The sequence below is a fragment of the Leptonychotes weddellii genome, chromosome 12, assembly GCF_054177405.1.
Source record: "Leptonychotes weddellii isolate Sample4059 chromosome 12, ASM5417740v2, whole genome shotgun sequence".
Classification (NCBI taxonomy): domain Eukaryota; kingdom Metazoa; phylum Chordata; class Mammalia; order Carnivora; family Phocidae; genus Leptonychotes; species Leptonychotes weddellii.
The window spans coordinates 51,704,392-51,728,535 of record NC_138380.1 but is presented as its reverse complement, the minus strand read 5'-3'; the positions used below and the strand labels follow the sequence as shown (position 1 = coordinate 51,728,535).

Here is a 24,144-nt window from a genome sequence, read left to right as displayed (position 1 = left end):
TATAAAACAACTTGATGGATAAAGGACTTAACTGTTACACTGTGGGGATAAGGATACCATTTAAAATAACTAGAGCTCTGAATTATATTGCCGAAAACAAAACACAAAATGCCTTGCAGTGATCCTCCCTATTTTAAACAAAACCCAAACACCTCTACAAAGCAACACACATACACACACACACACAATCAGAAATATACATTCATTTTAATTTTCCAAGGTAGATCACTGATATTTTGTCACTGGTCTACAATGCTTGGGACTGGTTAAAGATTGATTTATTGGTTAAATGCCCATAATCATTCTGACATTATGCTGATTATACGAAAATGCTTACTTTATTTTCTTCTGCTCTGGTCAGTATCTTAGCATCCTCAGAACTATTTAGAATCACACATCAAATCAGGAAACAATGTAAAACACAGAAACTTTAAAAACCTCATTACCTGCTCAGTGATCCTCATATGGAAGTCATGAAAGTCACTATAGCGACGATAGGTTTTCCACATCTCCTCACTGTTCAGATTGCGCCGGTGTACAGTGATAGCATACAATGCGTATGTCTTGCCATGATCATTACAAACGCCTGCCACAGCATATGGGTCATAGTCAGCATATACTAGTCATTTAAAACAAAATGAAGAGGAACAAAACACACAAAAAGGAGGAAGATGAAGAACAAAAACAAAAAGACATGGAATGAAGAAGAATTTGAAATGACAGACTGAGACAAAAGGATGTCACCCAAGGGTAAAATAGATTCCCATCCTCTGTACTCACAATGACAAGATTTTATACACAGTAACTCCACCATAAGTTTATGATGACACTACCAACCACACAGTGGTATCTACTTTAGACTCTCTTCCTCAAGAGCTTGTGCCGATTCTTAGTTTCGATACCACACTACCACCTACTACAGTATTATTCTTTAAATTAATAGAGGAAAAATAACAGAAACAAAATAATCTTTCATAGTAACCTTCACTATTCAGCTGTATTTCAATTAAAATCTCTTCAACTAAACAGAAAGCAAAAGCCAAGGAATAAGGTTTCATGAACTCTTTTGACACGCCTCTTCACCATTTATAACATTCAAAAATTTACAAGTGTAGTTCATTCTGGAGTTTTGGTTTTTGTTTTTTTTTTTTGGAAAAGGCATTTTCCTACTGACGTGTCACAAACCATTCCAGTGAGGTAGTCTCTAAAATCTAAACCTGTTCCCACTGTGTACTAACCTTAAGTAAAGGGATTCACTTTGAATCATTTTCTTTAATTTTCTTTCCTATTTTTCCATTTTCTTACCTCCTTCTAGTGTGGTATTCTATTCTAGATCATTTCTTCAGGTCTTTAAAAGTTTACTGAGTCTCCATTCATCTACATCTGGTCTATTTCTTAATCTAACCACTGACCTCAATTTCAATCACAATATTTTTTTCTACGATTGTATTTGGTTGTTTTTTCATAGTGTTGCATTCTTGCCTTAGGTTTTATCTCTATGACTATTTTTAACACCCTCTCAGGCTAGGAGGCCCTGTGGTACAAATCACTTGAAGATGGCTGACTCTAGACACACCCATGTTGGGAATCAAGATAGGCTTTCAATTTCTTGAGGATGACAGATACCTTTTCCAGGCATGACTTGACATTCTTTGTTTTTTCCTATTACTATAGGTAACACTATTTATTATTTACTGTTCACTTCTTCCAGCCATCCTCTCAGAGACCTATGCAGAACAAACTGCACAAAACTTTTTCATCATGTTAGAGAACCACCACCACTCAAATATAGCTAGCATGACAACAGGGAATAGTTTTTTTTTGTTTTTTTTTTTTTTTTTAAAGATTTATTTTATTTTATTGAGAGAGACAGAGAGAGAGCATGAGAGAGAGGAGGGTCAGAGAGAGAAGCAGACGCCCTGCTGAGCAGGGAGCCCGATGCGGGACTCGATCCTGGGACTCCAGGATCACGACCTGAGCTGAAGGCAGTCACTTAACCAACTGAGCCACCCGGGCACCCCGGGAATAGTTTTATCTGTTGTGCTCAAGATAGGTTTGGGGAAGGAAAACAGAAAGCAGAAACCACTTAGGAGCAAATCATAACCAATTAGAAGTTAACAAGAGCAAGGAGAATAAGAAGAACAGAAAAGAAATGAGGGGAAGAAGAATTATCAGATTTATCACAAAATGATAGGCAGAAGAGCTCATGACTTGGGTGCATGCACAATAGGAAGAATAAAGAGGTTGTGCAAAAGATAAAAAGGCAATTTGATTTTAAAGAAAGATAATGAGGTTGCATATATTGATTATGAGATGATGGTGAGATATTATTAAACTGATAAGAACAGATACTACACTTGATCTTAGCCAAAAGGCCGAGAAGCGATGGTGGTGAGATATTATTGTGGAAATATTCTGTTTTCATTAGGACAATGTTACAGCAGGTGATATAAACTATTTGTCACTAATCCAGAATCAGATAAGGAACAAGAACCAGAATATAAATCAGACTCATCATTAAGTACATTGCTTAATTGAGCTAATATTTTTTAAAGGAAGATTTCACAAAGAAGAGAAGCAGTATGCACTGGTTCGTGGACCACTCCTTGAGAAGCCCTTCACTGGACTCTAAGTTCTACTTCCTGTAATAAAGATGTTAAGAATATAAAATATAGACTCTCTGGAGTCCAACTGGTAAAATATTTATTGAACAAACTAATGTTACTAATGTAATTAATGAATCCTCTAACAACCCTATGAAGTAAATATTATTATTATTATTGCATTTTATGGATAAGAAAATTGAAGTACAGAGAAGTTAAGGACCTTGCCCAAGTTCACCCAACTATTAAGTGGCAGAGCTGGGGTTTGAACCCATGGAAATGGACAAAAAGTAATGTTCTTAAAACTGTATTATGCTGCCTCTTTAGTATTTATACATAAGTTTGACAAAAATAACAATTTATTAAAAATGCTTAGTATGGTGCTTTCATACATTTCAAGAAGCTAATAAATACTTCTTGAATAAATGGACAAAGGAGCTAGAAAAACCACAACTTTCAGAGAAAAGAAAGATCTACATAAGAAATATAGACATGAGTATCTTCTTTGAGACATAAAGTTTAAGGTCTTTAAGAAAGAAATAAAAGGACAAATACTAAACATTTGTGGTTTAACAAAGACTTTCATATTTGGAAGATAAACCAACAAAGAAAAGAGAGATTTTTAAAAAGAATTTTAAAATTTCAGGAAGGAAAAGTGAAACAACTATAATAAAAGCTAGAAAGAAAAGCAACAAAACCTCTGGTTTTATTGACAAAGTTGTTATCTAATGACCTTTATAAGCAGAGTAATGTATGCACCAACTAACTGTAAAGGATAAAAGAACAACTTAGACAGCAATTATAAATAACTTATTTCAAAAATATGGCAGGGAACACAATGCAAAATGAGACTCCAGCTCCAGTGGGAAGAAAAAGAAAACAGAGATGTTAAAAAAAAAAATGCAAATTATCTTTTAAGCTGTACTTGCACTATAAAATCTCTTCTTAGTTACCTAAAATGTAAGCACGAAACTGAACTGAGATACCTCAGTATGGTAATATTTCAAATGTAATCGGACAGACACACTCCTATAAACTAGGAACAGTGAGAGGCGGGATAAGTAAACCATCACTATCTACTACTCATTGGCATTATCTAATAACCCAATGGCAATGATGAAAATAGATTTTTTTCTCAGTTCACTAACCATTTTGCATGTATGCTAAGTCACAAAATTTTAGGTTTCTCACTTCATCCAAGCATTTCTTAAGCGTCTGTAAACTCCTATACCAATGTTTCATTAACCCACTTATCTAGTCTGACTTTACATGTATAAAAAAGATGGAGCTAAAATCTGCCCCAAGCAATTTAATAAGAATTATGCAGACAATTATCAGCAAGACGCAAACAAGAAGAAGAAAAGTTTGGGTTTCAAGAGTTTATTAGCAATGACAAAATGCTTAGAATTTAAGCTTTTCCAAATGTAAATAGTAACAACCTTAGAGAAAGAAGATACACAAATACATCATAACATATACACAAAATATCACTGAACATGATAAAGAGTATATATCAAACCATAATACAAACGTAACAGAATTTATTGGAAAACATGCTGCAGAAAAAAAAATGTAACTTAAAAATGACTACAGAAGAGAAAAATGGTTTGTAAAAATAAATGTAGAAAATAGTCCAAGGGTGATAATAATTAATAATTTTTGAGTAATAATTATACCACAAAGTCTCTTACCAGTGTCTGAAATGTAAGCATGAAGTTGTACTGAGTCATCAGAAGATACATTTGAAAGGTCATCTAAAGACTTGAAAAAGAAAAATAATCAAAAAAATATTTTAATTTTATAGGAAAAAAGTGTTAACGCATCCTATATCATATATGCCTTACTCATCTTTGCCCCACGTAAACTTTATATTATCTGTATTCCTCCCCCAACAATAATCCTCTCTATTTATACTAACAGCAGAGAGAAAATCCACAATTAAAAAACTATAAAACAAAGAATTTCAGAAATCAACTTAGTACATCGATTATTTCTTCCTTCATTGTTTATCCATATACCGACATTTGTTACTTCTCAAATATATTCAATATATGGCAAGGAATAAAATATGGATAAAAATAAGTAGACATGTTCTTAAGTTACCATTTCAATTTTTTTTAATGTTGAACTATACTAGAGCCAATTCTGTATTATGTAACATTTTTGTAAACTTAGGAATAATTTTAGATTCCTTATCTATAAAATGAGAGTAATAGTACCTACACATCACAGGGTTATGTAAGGATTAAATAAGAAGACATGTAAAACATCAGTAAGACTGCCTAACACAAAAAAATGCTACCTATTATGATTACTTATTACATGAAGTGAATCCAGTCTAAGATTTTAAATAATTTTCAAAAATAATTCCACAAACAAAAATCATTACTGAGTGACCCAAATGAATCTTTTTTCAACTATGGCCTTTGGGTTTAAATTTAAAACTTTTTTGCCTCATATACACACACCCACACATACCTAGAAGGGCACATAATGACAGACTGTATAGAAAGAGTTAACCTGAGTCAACTATATTTCAAATAATAATAATCATAATAAAATATTATATACTTGGAATTACTAAGAGGGTAAATCTTAAATGTTCTCAATACAAAAAGAAATGGTAACTATGTGATGTGATGGAGGGGTTAGCTAACCCTAAGGTGGTAACCATTTTGTAATATCAAACCAATATGTCATATATCTTCAACCTATGTAATGTTTTATGTCAATTATATCTCAATAAAGCTGGGAAAAAAAATAAACAAGAAAGAGTTCATTTGAAATTGCTCTCCTTTGAAAGGAATGCTTGCAAGCCTGGCCCTTGGATGACATCTGGGAATTTAGAATTAGGGAAGGTTCCCACCATTCCTTAACCACTAAGAGTAGTTCACTGTACCTAATAACTGTTTATGCTGAACACCTGCTTTCCTTCTGGGAGTCTGGAATTTTAGTATGTACTAACTAGAGGTTTGCCTATGTGGCCTGCCTCCAGTGAGAACCCTGGTCACTTAGTCTCAGATAAGCTTTCCTGGTAGCAACATTTCATATGTGTTGTCACATTCATTGCTGGAGGATTTAAGTTTGTCTAATGTGACTTTCATGGGAGAGAAGTCTTAGAAACTTGTACCTGGTTTCCTCTGTACTTTGTTGCATGTGCCTTTTCCCTTTCCTGATTTTGCTTTATATCCTTTCTCTCTAATAAATCCTTTCCAGAAGAGTCAGAGTATGCTAAGGCCTACGAGTCCTCTTAGTAATCAGTGAACAACGAAATGGTCTCTGACACACCGACGTTATATGATTCAGACATATTTTATACTCTAAAAACCACAGGATCTGAATGAACTTTGGGTTCTAACATGATATTACCAATATTATTAGGAGAGTCATTTAAATGACTTAAATGCAGCTATATATGACATACAGCCATTTAAATTAAGGCAACTGCATTCTAAGAAGAAAACCAACTGCATTCTAAGAAGAAAGCCAAAAAGTTTACTACTTAAGACTATTCATTAAGAGCAACAAAGTATGATAATAACATACAGATAATCCACAGTATTTTCCTGGTCAAGTGGACAAATCATTAAATTAAAATGGGTCTAGTCCAGGCTTCACCAGTGACACCCTAAGAGACTTTAGCCAAACCAACCAGTCTTTCTTGTACCTCAGTGTTCCCAATGGTACAACAGTGTAATACTTGCTCTACAACTCTGTCAGTTTACAGTGAATTATAATGCTCTGAAAAGAGTGCACTTATTTTTAAGTGGTCCTATGACCTATAATAAAACATCTTGACAGAAACACAACCTTTGTTTTAGTATTACTTTTATGTGAAAGATAGAAGCCTCAGAGAAAATAGAATATTCTACAAAATTTAGATTGTTATCTACTATGATCTTCTTCCAATTACAAGCTATCCCAGAGAATATAAAACAATTGTTTTAAGAAGTATTTTTGTTATTACTATTATTGTTAACCTTCCCTTGTAGTAACATTTCAACAGCAAAACAGTACTTATTACTTTAAACATGTTACCATCTTATACTATGCAACCCAGAAATTGTTAGAAAACTTTGTACCTAAATGTCTTTTTAGCACACTTAAACAATTAACATTATTTTCATTAAATATGATGAAAAAATCCAATGAAACATCTCTCAGTCACAGGTATAATGCAAATGTAAATATCAAGTAGACTATAAAATTACAGTTGGTGAAATAATATTAACTACATTCTGATTTAGAACTATAAGTGTTATTTAGTAAAAGAAAACTGTGATTTCAAAACAAGTAGACTTATGCTGTCCTGAAATAAAATACAGTTTGTAAAGATTCTTGGGTTAAGATTCTTGAACTGCTTGCAAAAAAAGTTGTTTTTTTTTTAACATGATAAGACAAAAAATGAAAGTTCAGATTTACTGTGATAATCCACACAACTATGATGGCACTGCTAGAAAGGCTTATAATTTACCTGCCAATCTCAATTGAAAACAAGTAAATCACCACATTATTTTCTTTGCTTACCATTTTGGGAAAAACTATTATGATGACTTATTTTACAACCTTAAAACTATTTTTAAAACGTAGCTGTCCACTAAAATTTGTCTATATATTTAAAAAAAAAGAATCCAAAAGACTCCAGGTACTTAAAACCTTGAATTTAATAGATTTATGTAAATAACAAAATACTGCAAGTCCCTGACCTCAAGTGTGACCTTTGTCAATCAAGAGACTCTCTGGTTTATATCTCTATGTGACAAAAGAATCACTCTTATTTGGAAAAGCATTTATTCCAGATATGGAATAAAGAAAAAAAAGTATTTGTTACCACTGTTCAAACACTTGTACAAGCACTACAAAAGTGAATACTTGAAATTTCAAATGAATGAAGTTTCACCACATCTGGAAACATTTTCATTACAAATGAGTATTATTGCTAATACTTTCTTCATGCTCTACAAGTTATTCCTTTTTGTTATAAGGTTATGGAATATAACAAACAAATGGTAATGATACCAAATGATTTAGGACAGTATTTCAAATGTTACATCGTATCTGACATAACACTATGGCTGACTGCTTCAGTGTTTTGTTAAACGTTGTACTTTGTAGAGTAATAAAACCCTCAATAAGGTTATTTTCTGAAATATAGTTATATATAGAAGACAACATAAGATAATGGACCTGTAGACTATTTAGCTATTATAAAAAGTCTGAAAGAGGAAGTAATATAAGTAGAATAAAAACAAAGCAAACAATCTCTCCCTAACCCCCCACAAACTCTGGACTGAAACTTTCACAGAACATAATAATATTTCTTCCTAGCAGCATTTTATGAAATAAGTTATTCATGAAAAGGGTGTATATATAAAAGAAGAGAAATGTTCATTATTTCACACTTCACTTTGAATGTATAAAATGCCAATGACAGCTTATGTGCTAAAAATATATCATTCTTAAATTTGTAATCCTAAAATAAAGTTGCTTTATTTACTATAAGGCCTTAAGCTTAAAAAAAATTTTTATAACAACCATAGTGTGCACATTAAGAAATATCTGGAAGTTTTCAGATATCCTAATTTTATATTTCTTTTCTACATACAAAAAGAAAAACCGAATTTCAATGTAAACACTTGTATGTCACAAGTTTACTATCCAACATAGCAATCACCAAAGAGTCATTTCAAAATACTAAATATTGGGATTGAAAATAATGAAGTCACTTTTTTTAAATCAAATACAACTGAATTATGCAGATGTGACTTAAAGCCCATTTTTAAAAATGAAAATAAATTTCAGAGGCTCTTATACGTGAATTTAACATTTCTTTTAAAGCAAAGAACTTCTTATAATATAAAAGGATGATCTGAGAGCTTCTAATATATCATTTATTTATGTATGTTAAAGCTCACCTTTTATAATATTTTCAAGTCACTTTAATAATTAAGTACCCATAATAATACTTACCAAATTTATGCTTCCAGTAGGAGACCCATTAAAAGACTCTGTGGGAGGGGAAATTCAACTTAGTACACAGTAAAAAACTTGAAAAAATTGTTTTATCTAAAGTTCAAACACCAAGAATGAAAGTCACCCAAGCAAAGACGTAATAAAACAGCAAAGGAAATTGTAGTATACTACTCCCAAACACCTGCTGCTCCCTTAAGCCTCATGGTTTTGCAAGCCATATATTTCAGAGAAAATATAAATGTACCTGAGTTGCCCCCCCCCACAAAACACACACCAAAAATAGGTGTTCGTGTACAGGAGAGCAATTATTAAATATTTTATCTTTATTGTATCATATGAAGTTGTCTGATAAAAAGTAAACATGAGGAAAACACTGCAGAGTGAAGTTCATTAGGAAATGTCACAAGTTTTTTGTTAGTTCTGTCTCACTGGATTAAGAAATAGTATAAATAAAATTTTTCTTTCATGTGAAGAATAAATAGATCGGTTTGTATACGTAATATACCTATTATGTCCACTTACTCTTGGTAGATTTGGCCCAAAAATATCACAACCCTAGATCCTTAAATCAATATATAATAGAACAAGATATGTAAAACTCCATATGCACTGCCATTTACTTAAAAAACAACTAAATTATTTTTAAAAAGTAATGTTAGAGAGCTAAGTCAATCATACATTATAAAATTAATGTCTTTTCCTTCAGTGTTCTATTTTATATCTGAGCACACAAAGTTACCAATTAAGATGCCCCTCTGTTAAAAACAGAAATGAATATATGGTGAAGCAGTATTCTTATACAGTTTAAGGTTAATGTATGGCTTCCAGCACTTGAGATTATTTACGAATCTGGGTATCTAAATGGGTCTTAAAAACCAATTTCTAGGGGCACCTGGGTGGCTCAGTCGTTAAGCGTCTGCCTCCGGCTCAGGTCATGATCCCAGGGTCCTGGGATCGAGCCCCACATCAGGCTCCCTGCTCCGCGGGAAGCGTGCTTCTCCCTCTCCCACTCCTCCTGCTTGTGTTCTCTCTCTCTGATAGATAGATAGATAGATAGATAGATAGATAGATAGATAGATAGATAGATAGATAAAACCAATTTCTATTACTTTTAGAAAGAAGCAGTTGGTGTTGCTTTCCAGCTTTAACAATTCTAAATGCCCAAGAACATTTCTTGGTTCCTCAGACCTATGGTCACAAAAAGTAAACAGGAAATTCCACCTAGGATTACCCCTTGGTTAATAGCAAGGTGATAATTAAAATGAGCAAACAGTTCTCTATCCTCCTTATTCAATTATATACCTCCTACTTCCTTCTGTGGTCTGCCCACCTCTTAAATCAAGTTAAAAGAGCAATCAGAAGGAAAACAAGATGTAATTTACTTTTTTTTTTTTAAGATTTTATTTATTTATTTGACAGAGAGAGATACAGTGAGAGAAGGAACACAAACAGGGGGAGTGGGAGAGGGAGAAACAGGCTTCCCGCCAAGCAGGGAGCCCGATGTGGGGCTCGATCCCAGGACCCTGGGACCATGACCTGAGCCGAAGGCAGACGCTTAACGACTGAGCCACCCAGGCGCCCCAAGATGTAATTTACTTTTGTGATCAACAATAAGAAGATACAGAAATAGAGTCTAAAATCAATCTAGGCCCACATTTAGTCAAGAATTTGATAACTGCCTATAAACATTAGAAAACAAAAGAAAGTATGATTTGATATGGTGAGAAAAATAATGTGATTAAAATTAAAACAGAAAGCATTATTTAAATATTTTTTAAAAGACTGTGTGACCATGTTTTAATGGAGAAATACCAACTTTAAAAATATTTTAAGGCTGAACTAACTAAAAAAAGCAATCACAAATAGAAAGAAGGAAAAAAGGGGAGGAGAGAGCACACACATAATTACAAAAGCCATTCAGCTACTACCTACCTACTGAAGTTTGATTAAATAGGAATGAAATTTCTTTCCCAGAAGGTAAAAAGCAAAACAAAACACTAAAGGATACTATCACACATGATAAGACTTGGCCCATTCATTTTAGGCTCAAATGTAGCCTGCATTTTTTTTTTTTAATCATCTATACAGTTAAAAACTAGATTAGACAATTATTTCAAAATGTCTAAAAAATAAAACGTCAAGAATCTTATTTTTATTTTATTATTTTATTTTATTTTATTTGAGAGAGAGAGAAAACGAGCTGGTGGGGAGGAGCAGAGGGAAAAGGAGAAGCAGGCTCTCCACTGAGCAGGGAGCCCGACACAGGGCTTAATCCCAGGAACCTTAATTTTAAAAATCAAAAATGAATTTATAACAAAAAATGTGGGGAAGGTCTATTTTTGATTAAACAATCAAAATTCATAAGCATCACTATTGAAAAAGTCCTAGCAATTGCCTAAAACCTAAACACAGGCAAAGACAATAAACCTGACAGCTGTTTTTAACAATAATGCTTCATATTTATACCCATCATTCTACATACTTTTTTCAAATGGTTTCAAGGGGTTAGACAATTTCTTAGTTATAAGATGTATAAAAGCTCACCAATAAGGACAAAGAATACTAAAAAGCAATGTCCTAGAAAGACAAAAGATATATTTATGTATATAATTTCAAACTTCAATTAATAATTCCAATGTGAAGAATGACTCAATGGCTGATATATGAGAAGTACATTTACTTCAGACCAAAACAAGTTGCAGAAAAAAATTTTTAATGTACTTCATGCTTTAAGTATGAAGTTTTGGGAAGTTTCAGATGGCTTATAAAAAAATTGGTTCCATTAGTTGCATACAAGACAACTAACTAGACTGCCTAGAAAGATATAAATAAAAGTTAAAGTCAATATACTAGACTTTAGAAGCGTTTTTACACTATTGGAACAAAAACTACTGCCACAGAATATAATGCTACTATCATTTTAAATTATAGATTACTTAGAAGCTCATACCATTAGCCGATTATGATTCAACTTATCTTTCTTTCATTCTGGGTCATATAGCAAATCCATAATACTAAGAAATCTCTAGAGTAGATGAAAGTAAAATAAACAAAAATACTTATATATTTATTTATATATATTTATATATACATTGCACTGCTACTTGCAAATTTCATAGCAGCTCTGTAAAAGATTTTTCAAGAGACAGTAAATACAGAGATAACTGTATAATAAACTTGAGTTACACTGATTTTTACTCTCAGCTCCCACAGAAGTACTCTTAACCAATTTTTTTTTTTAAAGATTTTATTTATTTGAGAGAGAGAGTGAGAGAGAGAGAGAGCACAAGAGGGGGGAGCGGGAGAGGGAGAAGCAGACTCCCTGCTGAGCAGGGAGCCCGATGCGGGGCTCGATCCCGGGACTCCAGGATCATGACCTGAGCCGAAGGCAGTCGCTTAACCAACTGAGCCACCCAGGCGCCCTCCCACAGAAGTACTCTTAAAAAAAAACCAAACTTCCTTAATTATGCTATCAAATCCAGTTAATGGAATATTATTCCGGGTTTACAAATAAAACAAACCAGAAAGAGTATTAATTTAAAAACTCAAGATACTAGATCAACAACCAATATAAAAGTTATTAAAACTCACATGCAAACTCCTGTAACTGGATTTCTTAGATTATTTAAAAAGTAAAATCTTACTAATACAGACCAGGGAGGGGGGCAGGGCGAGAGAGGAGAGGGAAGAGCAGGAACCTGCTATAACAGAGATTTTTTTTTTTTTTAAAGATTTTATTTATTTGTTTGAGAGAGAGAGAATGAGAGACAGAGAGCACGAGAGGGAAGAGGGCAGAGGGAGAAGCAGACCCCTGCCGAGCAGGGAGCCCGATGCGGGACTCGATCCTGGGACTCCAGGATCATGACCTGAGCCGAAGGCAGTCACTTAACCAACTGAGCCACCCAGGCGCCCCAACAGAGATATTTTTTAAAGCAGTGCTTACCACTTAATAGACCTATTGTATCTCCAACCCCAAGTAGTCCTGCCCATAAAACTTATTCATAAATAATTAAAATTACTCTCTTAAAATAATTACTGAAATCTTTCCCATTTACTTTTTATTTCTACTGCTTATTTGAACATACCAGGAAGCTTATCACACCTTACACATTTTATTAGTTTTATAAATACTGCTGAATTGGATCACCAGTAAAATGGCCACTGGGCTTCACAATATGGAGACTTGTGCTCTAAGTGCTACCTCTCCCACTATTTTTAAATAACTGCTTATATACTACTAATAAAAACTGGTATTTGTTTTAGTTTATAAATCATTCTCATATACATAATTTCCTTTAAATCTGACAATGGTGTGATAATGACTCTGAAGATATTACTATGACAAAATCATTATTCCAGATTTACAACTGAGAAAAATGAGACTTAAGTGTTTGGCCAACATCACTATAGGTAACTAAGTAGTAGAACAGGAGTAAAATCTAAATATTCTGATTCTCAAAGTCTGCTTCTTCATTATATCATACTGATAATATCCTCATTTGAAAAAAACTGAAAGACTGGAATAAACAACTCATGTAGTTTCTTCCACCTTATACTGTTCAGGATTTGGAAAATGGTGTAATAAAAGAGAAAAAAATTATTCTTTTTAAAACAATGCTTTATATAGTTTATGGTACACTCTCAGGATCATGACTTGTTATCTCATTTAATCTTCTCAATAATCCCACTGTTAGTCATGAATATTATTAGTTACTACCAAACGGAAACTACCATAAAAAATATCTGGGTGACAAAACTCAAGAAAACATTCTTCTTAAGACTTCAAGGCTTTTATAGTTATGTTCTAATCCGTTACTAAATTTTCAACATTTTAATTTAGTATTAACTAAACTTTGTCATTCATTTATAGAATTTTAAATATTTCACAAGTCACATTAGGCTTAAAGGCATTTTTTTTATCTTACCTGAAACATCATCTTTTGGTCAACAGTATATAGAAATATTTATGTATACACACACACACACACACACACACACGCACACATGCACACACCATGCATATGTGCCACCTTACCTCCATCACCATCATCTGATCCTCTGAAACTAGGATCTTTTAACATATCCAGCTCAGCTAACATGCGCACATAAAGTGCATTCTGTCTGAAGGAAGGATAAAATCTTTCATCTCGTAGCATCAATTCATAAACCTTGTTGAAATAAATCAAGATATTCCATCATTAATACAGATAATGTACTAATTTTCACTAATAAGATTTCACCAAAAGCTAGAAAGAGGTATTGCTATAATGAATCACACATTCCATACTTGTAAGATGCCAGCAATAAGCCTACACCACAACTAATGATTTCTTAACTAATTTCACAACTAATGGTCCCTCTAGTACCTCAATGTATTGAAAATGGTCCCACTGCAACACAAGTCACATGACAGGTTATATATAATGTTCCAGGAAGTAGTGTTCTCTAACAAACAAGTCCACATAAAGGCTCCATGAACACAGTAAAAGAAATTTATGTCAGGTCATTTATACATCATTATCAACTCATGAAATTCTAAGACTATATATCTGGCCCTTTAGTCAGATTTCAATAACCCAACATAAGGATCTTCCTCACTTGTCATTTAAATAAACAAAAAACTGGCCTACCTTTTTTGTAAATGAGAAGTGTTAGCTAACTCACCTTTTAGTTACCACTATACTTTTGTTTCAATAACCTTTTAAAAAATGAATTACATGCATATAGAAACATACATTTTTTTCATAAGAAACATATAATGATAAATGTTATATATAATACCTTCCTCTGAATGTCATCAAAGATTTCAGGGGTTGGATCTTCATGATTCAAAGTATCTGCTAATTTTGCTACCAAATAATCATCAACAGTAACTCTTGGAGATGCCTAAAAGAGAAAAATAATAGTAGTAATGACCTTTTGAGTTTGTAATTCAAGTTAATTCTTTATAGTAGAAGAATTATATAATGGAACCATATTATCGAAAGTAATTGGTAAAAAAAAAAAAAAAAAAACCCTTGGTTTATAAACAACACCTTGACGTTTAAGAAGGCTGAAATAAGAACCAAATCTTCTTGTCATCATGTAGTATAAAGTACACTGGGAGACAAACATGGATTTAAATCTTGACATTTGCTGAGTTAGTTACCTCTCAATAGGTTTCATTTCCTCAATCTGCAAAATGGAGATAATACCACCTACGGTTATTATGTAACCGTATTAGTATTTTACCATATTAAAAGAGATTTATCTGGGGCACCTGGGTGACTCAGTAGGTTAAGTGTCTGCCTTCGGCTCAGGTCATGATCCCGGGATCCTGGGAGTGAGCCCCACGTCCTCTCCTTGCTCATCAGGGAGTCAGCTTATCCCTCTCTCTGCCCCTCCCCCTGCTCATGCTCTCTCTCTCTCTCTCTCCCTCAAATAAATAAGTAAAATCTTAAAAAAAATAAAAAATAAATAAATGAGATTTATCTAAGGCATACAAGCACAGTGTCTGGCACATAGGAAACACTGTCATGAGGAGTTAGTGCTGAACATCCAGTAGTCCTGGATGTGTATTTAATATGACTGCCAAAGAATAAGCCATTTGTTACTTATTTAACACTAGAAACAATCTTTTTAAATAGTCTTTAAGAGACTACCCTTTTTCTAAATTTGGCTTTATAATGCTGTGGTGAAGTTCCAGTGTGATATGGGGGAACAAAAAATATAAAAAGTTAATTTTTCCAACAATTTCCATTGTAAAGTGCATAATATGACAGATATGCCACAGAAATATAATATCTGATGTTCAATGTGAAAAGTTTCTTTATTGAAAGAAAAAAATGCTGAAAAGCTAGAAATATGGTCATCTTTGGCATGCCAACTTTTGAATTTTTAGCTCTGAAGGCTCTAGAGAATAAATGAGTGATAAGGATGGGAACTTCTAAAGAAACTTGCACAAGAATGCAGTGTTTAAATAATTTCTCTATGCTACCCAATAGGATATCCAAGGAAAAGATGGGATAAATACAGAAAAGGAGAAAAGGTTTAAAGAGTATGTAAACAGCAGGGTATAAATATGTAGGAAAAAGCCTATACAACGTCTAATGCTCCCTGGTTCACTCTACATTCTAGTTAGTAAGCCCAAGTACGTTGTGTGGTGGTTGGGGTTTTTTGCAGGAGGAAGGGAAGAGTGCTTATTTGTTGTTTGTGTGTGTGGAGGAGGATGTGCTGTGGTGGCGTGTGTGTGTCTTTTCCCCTGAAACAAAAAAAGAACTAAACAACTTCAAGTGTGTGACAAAAATTTTAGAGAGGGACTGATTTTAGTTATTTTGCCCTCTCAGTTGCCCTTTAAGCTCATGAAACTCAGTTTCTAGGAAATAAGGTGCAAATCTGAAAATCATAACATTTTACCTTTATTTAGTTTACTTTTTCCTATAATCTCAAATACACAGAACTGGATTAGGACTCATCCTTGGTATAACGTGACCAAAACTTTTAAAGAGTTATCATGGGACACAACAAACCAGATCTCCCCACTCAAAAAAAGTAAAAACAGAAAAAATATTTATGTACATTTTTTACCACTTTAACATAAAAATACAAAAATAAGTGCTTTTCCAAAATTATCTATTAATCTGTATTCTGTACTTTTCCACACAAATGTGGTTATTTAAAACAAGAGGACTAGTTAATAGCAATTAGTAATTAATAAGACTAATTAAACAAATAATGTTAGAGAAAAATGTAACTATTTAGGTTTTATCCTCCAATACACAATTTAACTTTTTAAGCTCTTTATTAGATATTTAAATATTGTAGGCTATATTATTGTGTATTGTTAAAATGCATAAATATAAGACTTCTAAAAAAGTTATATACCTACAATAAGACTAAACAGGTATTATCTATATTTAATTTAAAAAACTACTTTCTTTTTATTCCATGATCCCATAGGATATTTTTACCTTTTTGTGTTTCCTTTTTTAACAATACTTCTCTGATCTGCCTGCAGACTTTAGGACATCACCTTTTGCTTTGTTTTGTTTTAAATCAAGTGGTATAAATGAATACAATCAAATACAAAATTCACTTAGACTTTCAGCTCTGTTCTTAAGCCTACATCACACTTACTTCCCTTATCAGTCCAATGTGATGACATCAAGTTAAGTATCTTTTCAGTAAAACCATTTAGGCACAGAATAATGACATTTTACTTATTAAAAACTGCATCTAAGAATTTACATATAGACTATTTGTGTCTAAAATGCCCATTTTAAACACTTCAAAACATAATGGCTGTCACTAAAAGTTATACCTCTCTTTCTCAAGGAAAATAGTTTTAAAAACAGGTCATTTAAACTTGTGAGAGTGAAGGTAGATTCCAAATAAATTACAGTTTTAGTAAAGAAACTAAGAAAATCCTGTTAAGCTAACTCTCCCCTTCTTACGTTATTTTTTTGAGTTCTCAACAGTCTCATTTCAAAAAAAATTAGTAATTTTTTTGACTGAAGTTTTTTTTTATAGCCTACACATATACAACTCAGGTCAATCTATCCTTTTCAAGGTTCCTTTTAGCCTCTTCAAAGATCATTTAATAGTTCTGGAGAAAAGCAAATAAATTTCTGTTTACTGTAATTCTTGTCCATATTTATTTTTAATGTCACTATTCTTATCACATTCTTTGAAAATATGACTTTACTGCATGTCAATATTTTAGCATCTTTTCTATGGCTGGCAACAATGAGAGCCATGTGGAAGCAAATGTCTAAAGAAGTTATTTTCTGACATTTTTATAATGTCAAAAATCTCATTAAGTGTTTCTAATGTTTTGAAGAAACTAAAAATTGACCAAAAAACTTCATTATGAAAACCTCAATATCACAGGTAAGCAAATGATATCCTGTTTTAGCAGTACTGTATAGAAGGAATATATGATATTTAGCAGGTAAGATTTTTTCATTTTCTTTGATAAGAAGTTTATGGACTGAAAGGAGTTTGTTAAAATTTACATTTGCACTGTGTGCTATTGTTTCTCAGCCTTTTGGCTAAGATCAAGTGCACTGTCTGCTAAATATGCAAATATATGAGCAAAGTTTGTTTTACGTTTTCTGCAATTTATTAAAATCTTAGTAATCAAGAAGATATCTAAAACTCCCATTTATTCAAAGTACGTAGTAGCAATGGAAAATACACTCTTGTTGCCACAATCTGATGTAACATGATATACTACAGAAAGCATGATTGCTGGTAAGATCTGCCAGAGTTAAGTTCTAAATTTCAAAGGGCCACAAATTCCTTCCAGTCCATAAACTTCTTACCAAAGGCGCCCAAAAGTAATTCTACTTTTAAAAAGCAAGCAAGCGGGATGCCTGGGTGGCTCGGTCCGTTAGATGTCTGCTTTTGGCTCAGGTCATGATCCCAGGGTCCTGGGATGGTGTCCCCAATCAGGCTCCTTGCTCAGCGGGGAGCCTGCTTCTCTCTCTGCCTGTCACTCCCCCTGCTTGTGCTTATGCACTCTCACTCTCTTTCTCTCACAAATAAGTAAATAAAATCTTAAAAAAAAAAAAAAAAAGGACAGGCTAATGTGTGTTCATTTGTGCAGTATGCCCAAGCTATTCACTTAACAGCCACTACTTTTAACTGACCATTGAGGTCTTTTTGGGAGATGAAAAAAACTTTTTAATGACTTAAAATTATTTGCAAAATTCAATTTCCATATTTGCTTTTATATCCCCTTCTCCACCAAGACCAATCCCAAAATATTTTTTGCACATCATGCAGTCAGCATGCTTTATTTTGGTTATTTACTCTCCCTAATCCAGGTGTAGGGCTCCTTCTATTTGTCATTAGAATGACTTAGTCCTTTAGTCTCCTTTTTTGGCAATGTCTGGGTCATGCTGATGTTGGTACTATCATCATTCTCATTTTCATTATCTGAACTTTTAGAAAACATGGTTACAATATTCATAATGTTAAAAATTAAAAAGTCCCATCATAATACAAAGCACAGGACAGGAAAAGTAAAAGAATTGTTAACATTCATGTTAACAATGCACTTAAGCCATACATGGAGTGCTACATGATGGAGAATTCACTGTAAAGAGTAAATAATGGCTGCCAATATTAGAATCTAAGGGAAAAAGACAGCAATGACTACTGAAGGTGGGAAATCCATCCCAGGGTCTTTTGCACTAAAATGTTGCCTTCAGCTCTGAATTCTGGAATCATGTATGGGTTTTGCATTTTTTCTCAATCTTCTCCATCCACTGCTAAAATCTGGGACTTCTGTGTCCTAGGGAAGGGTTTCCCAAGACTCAGGATGTCTTTCAAAGCTTTAAAAAAAGATGAACTTCAAAAGAATAACAAACTCATAGTTGATTTCTTACTGGAAATAATGAAAGCCAGAAAACAATGAAATACTATCTTTAAAATGCTGAAAGAAACTGACTTAAGTAACTATTAATTTTTATTTTTCCAGTATTAACTATAATCCATTCTACTGGACTATAGACAATAGAGCTAACTCTATAACCTACTTTAAAAATTAACACAGAAAGACTTAGATATATACACTAAAACTGTGTTTTTAAACAGCAGAAACTCCTGAATGTGTGCAGGGAGAAATATGAACTGCAATATTCAGAGCAAAAATATAACAGAAAAGAAAGGGAAACAAACCAAACTGCTCATAAATATTATTGAAGGTAAATAAACTCTTGACTTCAGTAAAAATGAACTACACTTACATAAATCAACATGTATAAAATTCAATATAATAATGAGGGGAATAAAAGCAAGGCATTCAGTATCATTCCATTTATATAAAGGTTAAAAACAAAGCTAAGCAAGATATTGCTTTAGAACATACATGTATAGTAAAATGGTATGGGAAAGTAAGTGAATAATTACAGAAAACTGGCTTCATCAGGGAGTAAGGAAACAGGCAAACAAGACAGGTGAAGACAGGTGAAGAATATAAGGATCTTCAAAAGCACAGTAGATGTTCTATTTCTTCAGCAAGATGGGATATACAAATGTGTCTGTTATACTACTATTCTTTAAAATATGCACTCTTTAACAGAATGATATATTTCATTTGGCAAAAATATAAGCAAATGGACTAATAAGCAGTTTTCAAATAAAATTCACACTTAAAATTCAAATACAGGGGCGCCTGGGTGGCTCCAGTCGGTTAAGCGTCTGCCTACGGCTCAGGGTCATGATCCCAGGGTCCTGGGATTGAGTCCCGCATCGGGATCCCTGCTCAGCGGGGAGTCTGCTTCTCCCTCTCCTCCCCGCTCATGCTCTCTCTCTCTCGCTATCTCTCTCAAATAAATAAAAATAAAATCTTATTTAAAAAAATTTCAAATACAATTTTTGTGCTAGGACGTATAAATTAAAAGGTATTATAGCATAACCATTACAAATACTGGAGTGTGAGGAATCTTGAGGATTGTTGTGTCCATATTCATGAGAGATATTGGTCTGTAGTCTCCTGAATGATGTCTCTGTCTGGCTTTCGTATCAGAATGACAGTTTGGCAATCTGTGTCTTTCAAGGTATTTGCCCATATCATCTAAGTTGTCTAATTTCTTGTTTATAGTATTTGCTTATAGTCTTTTTGATTTCCATAGGGTTGGTGATGCCTCCTCTTTCATTCATGATTTTGGTATCTGTGACTTTCTTTTCTTTCTTGGCCAAGCTGGCTAAAGGTTTGTCAATTTTATTTTTCTTTTAAAGAATCAACTTTTGGTTTTATTGATTTTCATTACTGTTCTTTTGTTTTCCATTTCACGGATTTCCATTCTGATCTTTACTGCTTCCTTCCTTCAGTTTACCTTGAATTTATTTTGCTATTCCTTTTCTAGTTTAAGGTGAAAATGTAAATTGTCATTTTGAGATCTTTCTTCTTTCTAACTAGGCATTTGAAGTGACATATTTCTCTCTAAGCACTGCTGTAATTGCATCCCATAAATTTTGATACACTGTGTTCTTATTTTCACTCAATTCAAAATACCTTCTAATTTCCTTTTGATTTCTTTTTGACCCAGAGACTATTTAGAAATGTGTTAATATTTAAAAACTTATAATTTCTCAGAACTCCTTCTGTTAATTACTAATTAATTCTACTATGATAAAAGGACATACTTTTGTATGATTTCATTATTTTTAAATTCAGAGTTGTTTATGGCCTAGCAAAGGGTCTATCTAACCTAGACAACGTTCCATGTAAGCTTGAAAATAATGTGTATTCTGCTGTTGTTAAGGGAAGTATTCTATAGATGCGTAGGTTTAATTGGTTTATAGTGTTCTTTAATTCTTGTGTATCTTTGGTCATTTTCTGTCTAATTGTTCTATCAGTTATTGAGTGAGTATTGAAGTCTTCAATACCCACTTATTGTTGAATTGTCTATTTCTCTCTCCAATTCAGTCAGGTTTTGTCCTATGTATATGGAGGTTTTGCTGTTGTGCTTATAACTGTTTTAACAGTTATAAATCAAGGATCAATTGACCCTTTTATCATTATAAAATGCTCTTTTCTCTAGTAATAATTTTTGTTTTAAAATCTATTGTCTAATATTAGTATAGCCACTCCAACTCTGTTTTGGTTACTGTATGCATGGTTTACCTTTTTCCATTCTTTTACTTTCAATCTTTTGTGTCCTTAAATCTAGAGTGTGTGTGACCTTGAATCTTGACTTTGTCACTAGTATTTGCATGACCTTGGCAAAGTTAAGTCAATTTTCTAAACATGAGTTTCTTTACCTATAAAATAAGGATAATAATATACAAAAAGATTGTTATCAAGGTTAAATGAGATAATGCTTGCAAGTAGTTGTGCCTAGTATGAGTAATGAATATTCATAAGTATTATAAAAACTATTACTAATGATACTACCAAAGAAGATAAGAAAACAGTAATCAAAATAGAGCCTCACCTTTTCTGATAAATACTGTTCATATATTCCAACAGCAGCTGCTCTTAAAAGACCTTTGGTTTGGTTGGTTTGATGTTTTCCATCTTTCTGACGACTTAATAAAACTTCCAGTTGCTGCTGGGCTGTAACTCGGTATCCTTCCACTGTCATCCAGAAGAAGAGATGTGCTTGACCTCCAGTTTGCTGCATGTAATCTACCAAACAAAATCCATTAACAACATAGATATTAATGTCACACATTTTTGGGTGCATGTAGCCATATGACAAGTTAAAAAGGATTAAAGTTTCAAATACTTAAAACTCTACATTTTCAAACTGTTAAGCAAATGCCTGAGATGAAGAATGCTTACATCACAAATTGGTTAGGTTAAAAAGACCAGTTATGTGAAAAACACAAACGGATGTATTTTTTTTTTAAATCTCATTTTTCACGATAAAATTTCTAGGAGATAAAACTGCTACAGAAGGCTTCATCAAAAATAAACTAGTAACATTCGGCTTCTGTTCTTAATAAAGATTATGAAAATTATAATATTAATGTTCCTACAAATATTAAAAGTAAGGACTGGAATCTTCAACAAGCCATATATTTATGTTTTTGGTCATGAAAATGAAGAATCAGGGAAGGTTACTGAAAATGTTCTCCAGATAAAAAGCAATTTTGATGTATAGTTGACCCCTGAACAATGCAGAGGTTAGGTTAGGGGCATTGACTCACCACACAGTCAAAAATCCATGCATAACTCCTGACTCCCAAAACCATAACTACTAATAGTCTACTGCTGACTGGAAGCCTTACCAATTATATAAACAGTTAATTAACACATAGAACATTTTGTATGTACTATATTCTTAAAGTAAGCTAGAGAAAAAAATGTTAAGAGAATCATAAGGAAAATATGTATTACTATACTGTATTTATCGAATAAAATCCATGTATAAATAAGTGAATCTGCACAGCTCAAATCCATGTTGTTCAAGGGTCAACTATAATATTAACAAAATTAGTAAATATTTATATATATTAAAATGATATAAAAATAAAGTCCTTCTATTCATGCACAAAATGATACAAATAAGTTATAAACAATGTGTGTTGCTGATAAAGTACTCCTTCTCAAATAATTTAAATTCATAGACTCTGCTAGAATTTAAATAAGCAATATTTAACAAATGCACACTTAAGTTATAATAAGCATTTCTTTCCTTCTAAACAAAATATATCTCTACCTCTATGATTCCAAAAGGAATACTTCAGAGAATGGGGAGTGGAGGAAAGACATATTTGGCATGCTTAATATATTTAAAATTTAATTATATTTATAATTATTAAAAATTTTGAGGGCTATATTATTTTCATAAAATGGATTTACCCACCCATAAAAAACTGTAGTGCAACATTGTCTACAAGAATGCTGTCCAAGGGGACTGTGCAAAGTTTCCCAAAGTTTGCTGCCAGTTTCACAGTATTTATTTCCTACAGAGAAAAATAAAGGTAGGTTAATACTTCATCTACTCACTCATTAGGTTAAAGATCTCTACAGAGATATAAAAATATTAAGCATTTTCTCATTCATGTGGGTTCCCAACAGTCCCAGCCTAGAGAATTTCCTAGTTATTTTAAGAGTTGCTTAGTAAATATGCATTAAAAGTATTATGATAAGCATTCACTTCTTTCATTACAAAATAATTCTGAATTACTAGAATTTCAAGTATTCTCTATCTCTACATATTCCAAATGAAAATGAACATTTTAGGAGGTAAAGGGGATGTTTGGAATGCTTACAATGTCCAAGAATAAATAAAGCCCAACATTTTCAAGTACAGACTGAAATCTATCCACTGAGAGAACAGGAAATATCCCGAAAGAGTAATTTTTCTTCTAACAGAATAAAAACTCTACCGTCTTTTATAGAAAATGTGTTTCTTCTCATACTACCTAAACAGTAAATTATATTTAGTTTTCAAAGTAATAGAGCAAGGTAAGTACCTATACATGAAAAAAATTAAAAAATAAAACATGGGTTCAAAATTTAGAGAGTCTAGGGATGCCTGGGTGGCTCAGTTAAACATCTGCCTTCAGCTCAAGTCATAATCCCAGGGTCCTGGGATGGAGTCCCGTGTCGGGCTCCTTGCTCAGTGGGGGGCCTGCTTCTCCCTCTCCCTCTACCTGCTGCTCCCCCTGCTTGTGCTCTCTCTCTCACTTTCTCTCTCTGACAAATAAATAAATAAAATCTTCAAAAAAAATTTATAGAGAATCTACATGTCAAGCACTGTGCTATGTATATTATATACATTATTCTCCACAACAATCCTATTGGATAAATATCACCCACCCCACTTAAGAGATAAGAAAGCTGAAATCAGAAAGGCTGCCTATGATCACAGAGCTGCCAAGAACGACTCAGTGTTTTTAAAGCCTGCAGCCTCTTCCATAAAACCCATATGTTCCTGTGTCACCAGTTTCTCTGTATTCCTAAATCCGTATTTCACAATCCTCTATTTAAAAAAGAAAGATCAGAGGTGCCTGGGTGGCTCAGTCATTAAGCATCTGCCTTCAGCTCAGGTCATGATCCCAGGGTCCTGGGACTGAGTCCCGTGTCGGGCTCCTTGCTCAGTGGAGGGCCTGCTTCTCCCTCTGCCTC

General features: G+C 33.1%; 1 protein-coding gene and 1 pseudogene across 7 annotated transcripts in view; both read right to left on the bottom strand.

The window, feature by feature from the left end:
* The window catches only part of SNX13 (sorting nexin 13), a 124,546-nt gene that overhangs the window by 24,186 nt on the left and 76,216 nt on the right, over nucleotides 1-24,144 (bottom strand). For 4 of the 7 annotated variants that reach the window (XM_081800447.1, XM_081800446.1, XM_081800443.1 and 1 more), the window contains exons 12-18: nucleotides 22,877-22,976; nucleotides 21,500-21,693; nucleotides 14,358-14,462; nucleotides 13,612-13,744; nucleotides 8,574-8,611; nucleotides 4,295-4,364; nucleotides 447-619 (exon numbers count right to left, since the gene is read on the bottom strand). In XM_081800447.1, coding sequence (XP_081656573.1) covers nucleotides 447-619; nucleotides 4,295-4,364; nucleotides 8,574-8,611; nucleotides 13,612-13,744; nucleotides 14,358-14,462; nucleotides 21,500-21,693; nucleotides 22,877-22,976 — 813 coding nt within the window. The remainder of the gene's footprint in view (nucleotides 1-446; nucleotides 620-4,294; nucleotides 4,365-8,573; nucleotides 8,612-13,611; nucleotides 13,745-14,357; nucleotides 14,463-21,499; nucleotides 21,694-22,876; nucleotides 22,977-24,144) is intronic. The other 3 variants (XM_081800444.1, XM_006729486.3, XM_081800448.1) reach the window with 1 other exon arrangement.
* Nucleotides 2,268-2,387, bottom strand: LOC115939561 (U2 spliceosomal RNA; annotated as a pseudogene).